General features: G+C 46.9%; 1 protein-coding gene across 2 annotated transcripts in view; it reads left to right on the top strand.

Moving 5' to 3' along the window:
- The first annotated feature begins 2053 nt into the window (after positions 1 to 2053).
- The window catches only part of CLIC6 (chloride intracellular channel 6), a 51291-nt gene continuing 39888 nt past the window's right edge, over positions 2054 to 13456 (top strand). For both annotated transcript variants that reach the window (XR_012161033.2, XM_073361411.2), the window contains exon 1: positions 2054 to 3317. Coding sequence is in view for 1 of the 2 variants with exons in the window: in XM_073361411.2 (XP_073217512.2) it covers positions 2139 to 3317 (1179 nt within the window). In the remaining variant the exon portion in view is untranslated. The remainder of the gene's footprint in view (positions 3318 to 13456) is intronic.

Below are 13456 nucleotides of genomic sequence, written 5' to 3'. Positions count from 1 at the left end.
AATATAAAAGTAGGTTTGCTTCAGGAAAAAAAAAACTTAGCGCAGCCCACAAACTGTTTGGGAATATACTTCAGCTTCGAGGAAACAATTGAAATTATGTAAGTGTTCTTTAGCTGTCTTTTTTTAAATATTTTTTTTGCACAGGACCTGCGGCGTTGTGCGCTCTTCTGCTTCTCGGTGATCAAGTGGTTATTTTTTGGCACAAGAATTTTGACAATTTGATGTACGTTGCCAAATAGATAACAATTTGAATGGATACTGGTACGTTTGATAAACTTGGATTTATGCAAATGAAGTCATTCTCCTTGTTCTCACTGCAGCCTGTGGCACTGTGGAACACTGCTGGACCGTGTACATAGCTATGCAGGCAACTCTGGTTCCCTCTAGCTATCAAACCACACTAGCTATGATAGCGGCTCCACTTCTGCACCACAATCCTTAGCCCATGACGTTCAGTTCTGTACTCTCTGCTATCCACCTTCTTATTCTTGGCCATATTATCCAGAGCCTTGAGTTTAGTTCCCATACAGGAGTTCAGAAATGTAATCAAAATGAAAAATCAGATATCCCAATTTAGCTATCAATCACAGTAACCTTGGTGCCATTCTTTCCTCTGTACCCTCTTTTTCCACATCAGCTATGCCTGCAAGTCTGCCTGTCGCCACCTTTGCAACGTTATAAGCATTAGCTTCCCATTTCTTTCCAAATATCATCTGTAGAATTAGCTTTCTTCTTCTTCATTTCCCTCTGCCTTGGCTATTGTTTATACTGTAGCCCAATCGTTTTATTATTGAACTCCGTGAAGCATTTTGGGATACAGTTACAGTTTGGGCTACTTTCTTACGTTCGTCAATAACAGGCCACCCAAAAGGTTACATCCTGCCCAAAGCACAATAAAGGTATGAAGGTTGCTTCAAGGACTTGTGGGCAGGATACGTCCCAAACACTTGTAGTCAGGCAAGGGCAGGATATTTGAAGGGCAGCAAAGGGCGAGTTATTAAAACTTGGCAAGGGGAAACCAGAGCGGGAACCGGAGAAGCAAATGCAGCTCGAGCACAGCGAGCGGATTTCGGTCCCCGGTTGGGAGCTTGCCGGGGAGGCCTGCTGCGCTGAACCCGAGAGTATTTAGGTGCCGAGTTGGGAGCAGAGCAACTCACGCGGCGCAGATTTGACTGCGGCCAAGATCCTCGTGAAGGATCGATCCCTAAGTGTCTTGGCTGCTCTAGCGAACACGTGTTGCCCACTGAGAGCTCTGACCCGCCGGTGAGAAAAAAATCAAGGGGTTTGGTCCTAGAGAAACACGTCTGTTTTGTGCCAGCAGCAGTTCCCCACCAGTTTCCTGCCTGTGCTCTGCATGCAGAGGGGCTACTGGCTCCTCCGCTCCCTCCCCCCAAGCAGTGTTGTTGTAGCCCTGTGAGTCCCAGCACGGCATTGGCCGGGAAGCCTTTTTCACCCCAAAAACCCCACAACAGAAAGTGCTGAGTCTTGGGGGGGGGGGGGGGGCTAGCTAATAGCTTAGCTGCCACAGCTCAGTGCAGAGATAAAATGGCTAAGGAGGACCGCAAGCCCAACTACTCCCAGCTAGGGTGACCAGGCAGCAAGTGTGAGAAATCAGGAGGGGGGTTGGGGTAATAGGAGCCTATATAAGAAAAAGACCCGCAAATCGGGACATCTGGTCATCCTACTCCCAAGCCCCCATTTCTGCCCCTGCATCCCCCGTTTCCCCACCCCCACTCCCCAATCTTCTCTATCGTGTCTCCCTTTTCCCTCGCCCCGCAGGGTGGCTGGGACAATTTGTACAGTGGGGGTGCTGAGAGCCATTCCACCGAACTGCGAAGCTGGTCTATAATGGAAAGCCAGGGGGGTGCGGCAGTGACAACCCCCTCCCTCCCCCCCCCCGCACCGATAGTTCCAGCACCTATGTCGCCCCCTGGTGTTGCGCCCCCTCCCCCCCCCCCCGGGCTGTCCCCGCCTGGCTCGGGGAGCCGGTTCCGAGGGCGACTTAGGGTCGAGCTAGGGCAGCGGCGGCTAGGGAGCATGCGCAGACGGCCCCGTGGCGCTCTGGGGCGCCGAGCAGGTGCTGCTGGCCCTGGGCGCGGGCCAGTCGCTAATCCCCGCGGGTGCAGCGAGGAGTCGCCATGGCCAAGCGGCTGGAGTCCCCGGCGGCGGCGGCGCCTCTCGCAGGACCCACGCTCCGGCCCCTTGCCATGGAGAGCAGCCCCCCTTCTCCCGCAGAAGAGCCCCGCTCCGCGGTGGGGCTCAGCGGGGCGCAGAGCCCGGAGCCGCTCGGGCCAGAGCGCTCCCAAGAGCCGGAGGAAGGAGGGAGCGAGGAAGGGGTGGCGGCGGCGGCGAAGCCCCCCGGGCCCCGGCCGGAGGAGGATGCAGCAGAAGGAGCAGCTGAAGGGAAGGACCGGGAGGCGCCCGGGGAAGGGGGCGGCGAGGGCAGCCCGCGGGAGGGAGGAGCGGGGGAAGAGGAGGCAGGAGCAGGGAGCCCCGAGGGGCAGCTGCAGGAGCCTGCCCCCGCGCACAGCCCAGCTGGGGAGCGCGCGGCGGAAAGGGGCGAAGGAGACGCAGGGGGCAGCGGGGAGGGCGAAAGACCTGCAGAGCCCCCCGCGGAGGAGGGCCCCGGAGGGGAGAGCCCGGGGCCGAGCCCCGCGGAAGGGGGAGGCGCAGAACGGGTTGCCCCCGGGGCAGAACCGCCCCAGGCAGAAGATCCTGCAGAGGCTGCCGAGGAGGAAGAAGACCCTGAAGGAGAAGGAGACCCTGGGGAGGACGTGAGAGAGGAAGAAAAGCCTGGGGAGGTGGCAGGGGGGGAAGGAGCCCTCGAAGGAGAAGAGCGCGAAGAGGAGGAGAGAGAGGAAGAGGACGGCAAAGCAGATGCAACGGCAGAAGCGAAGCCCGAGGAAGGGGAGGACGAAACTGGGGCAGGACAAAGTCTGGGAAGCACTGCACCAGCGGGAGCAAATCCCGAAGGCACTGGGACAAGCGAAGTACCCCCCGCGGCAGGAGACGCCGCAGGCCATGCCACCGAGGAAATACCACCAGCAGCAGAACACGCAAGTACAGAGGACGCTGCTACAGGAGAAAGCCCAGAGGGCACCCCAGGTGGGGATGAACTGAGCAACCACCTAACAGAGCCGCATGCAGCCGGAGACCCCGAGGAGCCTGCGGGAGCGGAGAGAGGCGAGGAAGCCATGAACCTGAACGGCATGCAGGCCAGGGGAGAGGAAGAAGAAGAAGAGGAGGAGGAGGAGGCGAGCACACCTGATGAACCCGGGGAAGAGGCGCAAGAGCATGACATTTCCCTCTTCGTCAAGGTAAAACTGCCTGATCAGTCAATCCGCTTGTACCCTTGCTCTTCCCTTAGACCAGTAGCCGGCTCCCTGCTGGCGATCCTCAAGCTTGGGGAAGATTTGTTGTGTAGATCATGCTTGCCGGTCATGGGCTGGTGTTAGCAGTTTCCTATAATTACGGGTGGTCGGGGGAGATCTAGATAAAGCGATCGCCCTGTGACACAGCCTAAATGAATGCAGTGACTCCTCTGTCCAACCATATGTGTATGCAGTTTTACCAAAAAAGGTGACACTGTGCAGCTCAGCGTTACAATAACGTGGAGTAGTTTGAGGGAGCTCTATCTAGTCGCCCCCCCCCCCCAGCCCCATATTCCTTACAGAGCGCAGCTATACGGGAGAGAGCCTTTGGTTGTGCATTTGCTGTTACTAGTGTCATTTAAATCTGCCAGACGCAAATCCAGTTTTGTTAAGATGGTTTGGTTATTATTTAATCCCGAGATAAATTTCCTTTGACTTTTCATTTCTTCCTGGTTAAATAAAGTCATGGTGCAAAGTTTTCCACTCTCCGTTGTGCTGAAAATAGTGGTTTTATCATTCTAATAGTTACAATAATTAATAATAACACCAACAAGAAAGGTTTCAGAGTAACAGCCGTGTTAGTCTGTATTTGCAAAAAGAAAAGGAGTACTTGTGGCACCTTAGAGACTAACCAATTTATTTGAGCATGAGCTTTCTTGAGCTACAGCTCACTTCATCGGATGCATCCGATGAAGTGAGCTGTAGCTCAAGAAAGCTCATGCTCAAATAAATTGGTTAGTCTCTAAGGTGCCACAAGTACTCCTTTTTTTTTTTTTTACCAACAAGAAAAGGGAAAGTGCAAAACTGGCAGTAAGGTCTTTCACCGACAACTATTTTGATGTGTTTTGCCTTTTTTGTCTAGATATCTCCATATGTTTAAATGAAACGTGTATGAGAATCTAGGTATCACTCTGGATTGTTCAGGGGCTTCTCTGTGGTGCTAATTATCGTAGTATCTGAGCACATGAAGTACTTGAATGTGATAATTCATTCTCGCAACATTTTGTGAAGTAGAGAAATACCTGTTAAAGGTCCCTGGAGAGTTTAAAATCTCCAAAGGAGGAGGAGATAGAAGATACACCACAGTTACCCCTAGAGAAAAATACATAAGGTGTGACATTATAGGGACTTACTTGGAAGAAAATAGAAAATTCCTTTTTAAGAGCATTGATAATATGTCACATTTATATAGCATGTTTTATGCTAAAAGATCAGGAAGTGTTTGACAGATACGGAAAATTGAAATTAATTTCAGATAATAAATGTAGATAAATGTGGCAATTCTGGATTCAGAAATTTTTCTTTTTTAAAACAACCAACCCCATGTTGCTGTGTAATATGTTAGTATGTCAGTTAAAGATACACAATTTACATACGTTCAAAATACCTATAATTCAAGCAGGTGAAATCTAGGTTAGAAAAAAAACCCAGGCAAAATAAAAAAAGACTGTAACATTTATGACATGTTACCTGAAATTAATTTCTGCCTACTTGCTCAGTTTTACAAAGTATGGCCTTGATCCTGAAGTCAGACCAGCATGGGTAGACCCTTGGGTCAGCACCATGAAAACCAAGTCCCCCACTGTTGGAGGGCAACAACCACATTTAGCAGGCACAACAGTGAGCAGCATGGAATAGTTTGACCAAGTCAGGGCTAGTCTTATAAACAAAGAAAACAAGGGGCCACTTTGGGTCTTAACTTACTGGAAGTAATATTTCCCACGCAGAATGTGCAACTCATTCATGGGTTGACCCAGTCTCATCCACCAGCACAAGAATGAAGTCAGAACAAAAAACTCACCGTTTGGCAATGAATCCAGAAGACCAAGCAATTTATGCCTTGATTTCTCCCCCTTTCTTGAAGCTTAGGACTGCATATATAAAGCTAGGTCTATAACAAACAGCAAACAAAAACAGGGGAAAAACCCTATTTTTACAAGTGCTATTGAGTTTTGAATATCCAATGTACTGTATAGTGCCATACTGAAAAGATAAATGTTCTCTATTTTTATGTCCCCCGCCCCACAGCTTTTTCTTAAAATACAAGCTTGGTTGTGATATAAAGTTACTGGAAATAACTTATCTCTACCATATTGATCTCCATTAGCTGAATGTGGAGGCTAGAGTTGAAATTAATATTTCTGGGACAAAGTAGAAATCTATACAGCAGAAGTTGTGTAGTACAATTTTACTCTGAAAAGTGACCGTGAAAAAATGTTACCTTCTTACTCAGTAGATCTGCACCCTGTGCATATTCAGTCGTTTGTGCTTTCTTTAATGACAGTTACATTTTTACTGCTGTCAGCCCTGCAGGGCCAACTCAGATCTGGCAGAGAGAACTCCATTCTATTTTTGCTCATAGGTTGAGTAAACTGTTAACTACCATTTGTAGGGCCACTTATGCAACTTCCTTTTTGTTTTGTATTATGATCATAGATCCATCCACAAATGGAGCAGGATTGCACAGGTGTAATTAAGGTCATAATGTGGCAGCGGTTTCATCAGTATTAATGAGAACAATTTCTGATTTTCAAATCCCAAGCAGAGATTGAAGGGCTGCCAGTCAGAAAAACATATTTTTGTATGTCAAAAACTGATAGTATTTGATACGGATTATCATTGAGACATCATAAATGCAGAATCCCATGTTGTCACTTTCATAAAGTCACTTTGCAAAGGCAAACCACACTTGGAGCATGATTCCAGTCCTTGTAGAATATCTGAGGGATCAGAATTGGAGAGCCGGACATAATAAGGATAAGAATGTGAATTTGCTTATAATCCAAAAATATAAGGTTTAAGCATAGTTAATTGAAATATTTGTGAACTTCTAAAAGGAAGGAGGAACATTTTCATGACTGATTTAACATTAGTAATTTAAGAATGCTTTGAAAATAATGCATTCGTCATTCTAATGACTTCACTGGCAGGATATAACCAGATCCGAACATTTTACTGTACACCTACTTGGTAAAGGACTAAATTTATTAGCTAAGACTGGTCTCTTGTTTTTCCACCTCTCAGCCTGGCATCCTAGAGCAGTACTGTATTGGGAGCCCAGCATCTCCCCCTTCACCAAACCACTCACAGCATTCGAGAGTACAGGGAGCCCCGCTCTTTTCTACTGCTGGAAGGAATCATGCCTCTTTCTCTCTACTGCTGTGAGGAGCTGCACCGTCTCTCTGTACTCCTCCTGCCCACTGGGAAGGGATGGGAAAGAGAAGGTGGGTCCCCATCGTGGCTCAGAGTGGGCTCAAGATATTTAAAAATACAGGTACAATAATACAGGGATACACAGGAAGTCTGTTGCATACCTGAAAACATTAGTTTGAAGCATATCTTTACATAAAGTATTAAAAAGTTACCATTGTTACCTATTTTTCTGAATTACCAGCACCATTATCTCTCAACAGACACCTCATAATATTTAAAAATTAAATTGCCAACCTGTCCAGTGTAGTAAAAACAGCTACCTATCTCATTCTAGGGCACCTTCATGCTTCAGCTGGATTCCTTGGTGGCTGTACTGTCACCATCCTCAGGCATACTGGGAGATCACTCATGGGAACCAGGGATCTGTGACTTCAGGGGCCATAAAACAATCATAAAGAAGGGTGAAGGAGATTTTCAAAGGCACAAATGGCTGTGATGCACTTAACTCCCATTGACTTTCTGTGGGATGTGGGCATCTAACCACCAGATGTGTCTTTGCAGATCTTCTCTGGTAAGTTTAAAATTGCCTAGGAATTGAATACTGCTTTTAAACTTACTATTTAGGATATTCAGGACATAATTCTACACCTGGTTCATTTAAAAACATACTTGCAAGTCACCTTTATTCCAGGTAAGATCAAAATTGACAGGTTTCAGAGTAACAGCCGTGTTAGTCTGTATTCTCAAAAAGAAAAGGAGTACTTGTGGCACCTTAGAGACTAAACAATTTATTTGAGCATAAGCTTTCATGAGCTGTAGCTCACGAAAGCTTATGCTCAAATAAATTGGTTAGTCTCTAAGGTGCCACAAGTACTCCTTTTCTTTTTAAGATCAAAATTAAACCTCATAGTTTTAACTACAAATTTCAGTGATTCTGAAGATCAGAGGGTCTAGTAATTTGGCTGTAAGTGCAGAACTCAAACAGCTGGACTACTCATTTCAGTACGGGATCTTCCATCAAATTTGTTCTTGCTCAGATTCTGGTTAACAATAAATGGTGTATCTTAAGAGCTCTTCAAAAGGCTAAGATTAAAATAACAGATTTCATCCAATCTTTGTAACCTTTTTGGTCTCTTATTCACGGGGTGATTCATTTCATTCATCCTTCCAATGGGTGAGGTTTTGATCTCAGTTACATTTGTGTAATCTGAAGTAACTCCATTGATTTCCAGCCTTCATTGCACCTTTCCTGAGAAGTATTGTGCACCAAATAGCTGATTCCGAGGATCTGGCCCTATAGTTTTAGAATTTTGCTGAATTATCAGGAATTCTGATACACAAGAAAGTAAACAAGGCAGACACATTTTGGCCACTGAAAGAAAGAGTAGGAAAAAACTAGCTACTGCACCATGCTTACAGATATTTCACCTGATGCATGCTTTATAATACAGAAGAGGAGGAACCTTTTGTGATGGGTTGGATCACAGAAACCCCTTTGGGACTGCCACCTGATGTGCCTAGACTACCTCTGAACACATTTTCCCTGCCATCTTGGGACTTCAGTACCTTGCCTTGTTAGAGCCAGACACGCTTGCCTGCTGCAAACACAGATCCAAGTCTGAACCATGTCCCCTTACAAGCTGCAGGCTTAACTGAAAAGAGCTTAAGAAGTACTCCTGTCTCCAGCACTCAGATACCCAGCTCCCAATGGGGTCCAAACCCCAAATAAATCAGTTTTACCCCTGTATAAAGCTTATACAGAGCAAACTCAAATTGTTCGTCCTCTATAACACTGATAGAGAGATATGCACAGCTGTTTGTCGTCTCCCCCCCACCCCGTATTAATACTTACTCTGGGTTAATTAATAAGTAAAAAGTGATTTTATTAAATACAAAAAGTAGGATTTAAGTGGTTCCAAGTAGTAACAGACAGAACAAAGTAAATTACCAAGCAAAATAAAATAAAACACGCAAGTCTAAGCCTAATACAGTAAGAAGCTGAATACAGATAAAATATCACCCTCAGAGATGTTTCAATAAGCTTCTTTCACAGGCTGGATGTCTTCCGAGTCTGGGCCCAATCCTTTCCCCTGATACAGGCCTTGTTCCAGCTCAGGTGGTAGCTAGGGGATTTCTCATGACTGCAGCCCCCTTTGTTCTGTTCCATCCCCTTATATAGCTTTGGCACAAGGCGGAAATCTTTTGTCTCTCTGGGTCCCCACCCCTCCTCCTAAATGGAAAAGCCCCAGGTTTAAGATGGATTCCAGTACCAGGTGACATGGTCACATGTCCTGTGAGAACCCAAGCCTTCATTCGTCGGAGCCTGTCTCACAGGAAGGCTTGCAAATAAACAGAGCCATCTACAGTCAATTGTCCTAGTTGATGGGAGCCATCAAGATTCCAAACCACCATTAATGGCCCACACTTTGCATAATTACAATAGGATCTCAGAGTTATATTTCATATTTCTAGTTTCAGATACAAGAATGATACATTTATACAAATAGGATGAGCACACTCAATAGATTATAAGCTTTGTAATATACCTTACAAGAGACCTTTTGCATGAAGCATATTCCAGTTACATTGTATTTACACTCATTAGGATATTTTCATAAAATCATATGGAGTGCAATGTCACACCTTTACTTTCCATGAAATGTTTATAGATCCAGTTATGGAACTGTGGTCTAGCCTATGTATTAAGAAAAAAGACTATCCTAAAATTAAATTATTTGGACTTAATATCTTTCTTTAAGTACTGTGGCTGTGATTTTCAAAGGAGCCCGTAGGAATTAGGTGCTCAAATTCCATTGGAAAAAAAAATCACAGCCTGTATTCCCATCTGATGTACTTCACTCTGTATCTGACGTTTGACATGCAGATTTCCAGGAAAATCACAGAGGAAAGATTTATACCTCAGATTTGGATTTTTGCTCATCCATGGGGTTATATACTGGTGAAAATCAATTTGATTGAGTATGGTTTATGAGGAGAGCAACTGACTTCTGTTACCCAAACAAATATATGTAAAAAAAGAGAAAAAATCACTTTAATCTTTATGATACAGACACATTGTTATCGGGGGCCAGAATTTAGATCACCTTTAAAGGGTATAAATACATATGCAAGTATGTGGGGTTACATTGCCCTGTTTTTTATGGATTTCTGTTCTTGTTAATATATGAAATACAGGGAATCTCACAAAAGGCCTCTTATTGTGAAGCTTTGAGCCCATTTTGCAAACTAAAAGTTTTTGGGAAAGTTCAGATAAGCTTGCATTGCTGATCCAGAGCAAAGCAAATCATTTGAGATTTGCCTAAGGTGACTGGATTTGTTAAATGCAAAGCCAGGACATGACATTGTGGAGTGAGTAGAGGAACATTTGATTAGGTTAGACAACAGTGGAAAAGGTCCCCGGTTCTTTTCCTCAACCTCCTCCCTAATAGGGTTGCCAACTTTCTAATTGCACAAAATGGAACACCCTTGTCCCGTCCCTTTCCTGCCCTTTCTCCAAGGTCCCACCCCTGCCCCACTCGTTCTCTGAGGCCCCACACCCCCACACACTCCAGCCCTCCTACCTCTGTCGCTCGCTCTCCCCCACCCTCACTCACTTTCACTGCACTGGGGCAGGGCTGAGGTGAGGGCTCCAGCTGGGGGTGTGGGCTCTGAAGTGGGGCCAGAAATGAGGGGTTCAGGGAGGGGGCTCTGGGCTGGGGGAGGGGGTTTGGGTGCAGGAGGGGGCTCCAGGCTGGGACCAAGGGGTTTGGAGTATGGGAGGAGGCTCAGGGCTGGGGTAGGGGGTTGGATATGGGAGGGGTGCGGGCTCTGGCTGGGGGTGTGGGCTCTGGGGTGGGGCTGGGGATGAGGGGTTTGGGGTACAGGAGGGAATCTGGGCTGGGGCCAAGGGGTTTGGAGTGCGGGTTGGGGCTCAGGGCTGGGGTAGGGGGTTGTGGTGTGGGAGGGAGTTTGGGTGCAAAAGGGGAGGGAGATTGGGGTGCAGGTGGGCATGTGGGGTCTGGGAGAGAGTTAGAGTGCAAGAGTAGGGTTGCCAACTTTCTAATCACAGAAAACCAAACACCCTGCCCTGCCCCTTCTCTAAGGCCCCGCTTGTTCCATCCCTTCTCCCTCTGTCACTCGCTCTTCCCCATACTCATATTCACCAGGCTGGGGCAGGGGGTTGGGGTGCAGGAGGGGGTCAGGACTCTGGGCTGGGGGTGCAGGCGCTGGGGTGGGGCTGGGAATGAGCAGTTTGGGGTGCAGGAGGGGGCTCCAGGCTGTTACAGTGGGTTGGGGTGCAGGGGGTGGGGTGAGGGTTCTGGCTGGGGGTGTGAGTTCTGGGGTGGGGCCAGGGATGAGGGGTAGGGGATTGGGGTGTGGGAGGAGGTGCAGTGTCCCGGCAGCGCTTACCGCAGCTCTGAGGATGCAGCTGCCAAGTCCTTGCGGTTTCTAGGCACATGGGCGACCAGGTGGCTCTGCGTGGTGTGTGCTGTCTTTGCGCCTGCAGGTGCTGCCGCATCCCCGCAGCTCCCATTGGTTGCTGTTCCTGGCAAATGGGAGCTGTGGAGCCGGCACTGGGGATAGTGCACCAAGCCTCCCAGTCCCTGGCTGCCCCAGCGCATAAGCGCCGCAGGAACCTGGCAACCGCTTCCAGGAGCGGCGTAGAGCCAGGGCAAGTAGGGAGCCTGCCTTATCCCCGGGCCCCCGCTGCACTGCTGACTGGACTTTTAACAAAGTTGCCACGGTCCCTGTTGGACCAGGGGTTCCGGTCAAAAACCAGATGCCTGGCAACCCTACTCCCTAAAGTTCCAACTTCCCTCTTCCTTCCACATTCATTCTACATGCTCTTCTTAATGAATATAGCCCGTCCCTCCTTCTCTTGCATCCTACCTGTTCTCTACATATTTAATTAAAATCACCAAACCTCCAGGGACAAGATGCCTTTATTTGGTTCTGTACTTCCACTCTTCCTGGTGCTGCTAAAGCACGGGCAGCCCCTGAGCTAGGAGCAGCAGTTCGGGTGTGTAGGAGGGGGCTAGGGGCAGGGGGCTGCTTACCTTGGGGTGGGGGGCTCCCACTGGCATGGCTCTGCAGCGCCTAGGCAGTGGAGGGGCTGGAGGGGGGTGGGAAGAGCTCCACCCTGCCTGCACCTGCAGGCCCTGCCCCCGCAGCTCTTATTGGTTGCAGTTCCCGGCAGCCTGTGCCCCTCTGCTGCTTAGGAGCTTCAGGGACTCGGAGCCGGGTAGGGAACCCTGCCAGCCCTATCAATCCTCCCCACCAGCACCAGTGGGGTCCCGGGTCACCATACCAGCTCCTGCGGTGCCCCCTGGTCTGCCATTCCCCCCGAACCCCCCACCCAAGTTTTAGTCACAGGTATTTTTAGTAAAAGTCCTAGACAGGTCACAGGCCATGAAGTTTTGTTTATTGCCTGTGACCTGTCCAGGACTTTTACTAAAAATATCTGTGACTAAAACGTAGCCTTAATTGTAGGGTCTTCCAATCACGCCCCATAATTCATATCATAGCAGCCAGTCTAACTTAAAAAGGAAATGTAGCCTTAATTGTAGGGTCTTCCAATCACGCCCCATAATTCATATCATAGCAGCCAGTCGAACTTAAAAAGGAGGTAGCCAGAAAAGAGAATCATTGCCCCAGGCAGAGCATAAGCACAGCTCAAGCTTACATCAGGGAATGGGTGAGGAAAGGGCAACTATCCATCAACTAGCTTATTTTAATGAAACCAGAACAAAACCAAATTGTGCTTTCATTCAAACTGGCCACCTGGGGCTGTCCATCACAACCAGGCAATTCCTGTCAAATAGCCATTTATAAAATATTTGTATTGCAGTTTCAAATCTTGTATATATTTTGAAGTGCTGAGTTTGCAGAGGCAATTGTGTGCAGTAGTTAAACACTTTAGCCAGGGATTCTGTTTTGTTCCCAAGACTCTCACAAAGCAGGAAACTGGCCAACTTCCCACAAGCATTTGCCTTTTCTCAGCTATTTTGTTGGATGGAGTGTGGCAATTTAGGATACCATAATACAGCTTAAGAGGAGCTGGCATTATGAATTCCTTTCATAACTCTTCAGGTTATTGTGTGTACTCTGTGCACTGGTTGCAGATGCTTATAGAGTTGACTACTTATTTTGAGGTCTTTTTTAGTTTATTAAAATGGCACACTTTTAGAGAAAAGGATCAACATAAATTTGGCAAACAAAAGCTACACATGTTTTAAGGAGATATGAAACTGAAATCCTTTGTTTCAATGGCAGCAAAAAACAGTTTATTAATTCTAAAAGCACGGGGAGAGGTTCAGCTTTACTTATGATTACAATTGCTCTCCCCCCCTTTTTTGGGGGGGCAATTCTGAGCTGTTTTTAGCACTTAAAATTATACAGATAAATTTACTCCCTGAACCTGTTCACTGAAAAATAGCTTTAAAAGCTATACACTGAAATTCCTCATTTTGCAACTTTGATCTTGAAGGCATGCTTACACATTATGCAGCAATTTAGTGCTTTGTTGAGGTATACTAATGCCAATTCTGACAACATACACCCCAAACCCTGCTCCAAAAATAGACAAATTAAAAGACACAACCACAAAATTATAGAGGTATCATAATGTGGTCACATATGTAAAGCTGAATCCACCCCGTGTCGATTTTTTTTCCCCCACAATCCTTCCAAACATCTTGAGTTCCCTTTCTGTCCTGTAATGTGAGGATTGCAAATGATAAGATGTATAAATTTTGTTTATTTGGCTGAAGTCTGTAAAGGCCCCAAGAGTAGTTTATGCACATAATACTGTGTCATTCTCCAGCATCTGTCCTCTGTAATGTCATTGCAAATGACTTCTTCTTGGTCTAGAATTATTTTAGTCAGAAAGTATTAAAAATCAAAACCTAAGCATTTTATGTCCTCACAATTAT

This window comes from Lepidochelys kempii, chromosome 1 (genome assembly GCF_965140285.1).
Source record: "Lepidochelys kempii isolate rLepKem1 chromosome 1, rLepKem1.hap1, whole genome shotgun sequence".
Classification (NCBI taxonomy): Eukaryota; Metazoa; Chordata; order Testudines; family Cheloniidae; genus Lepidochelys; species Lepidochelys kempii.
This window is presented reverse-complemented; position numbering and strand designations above follow the sequence as displayed.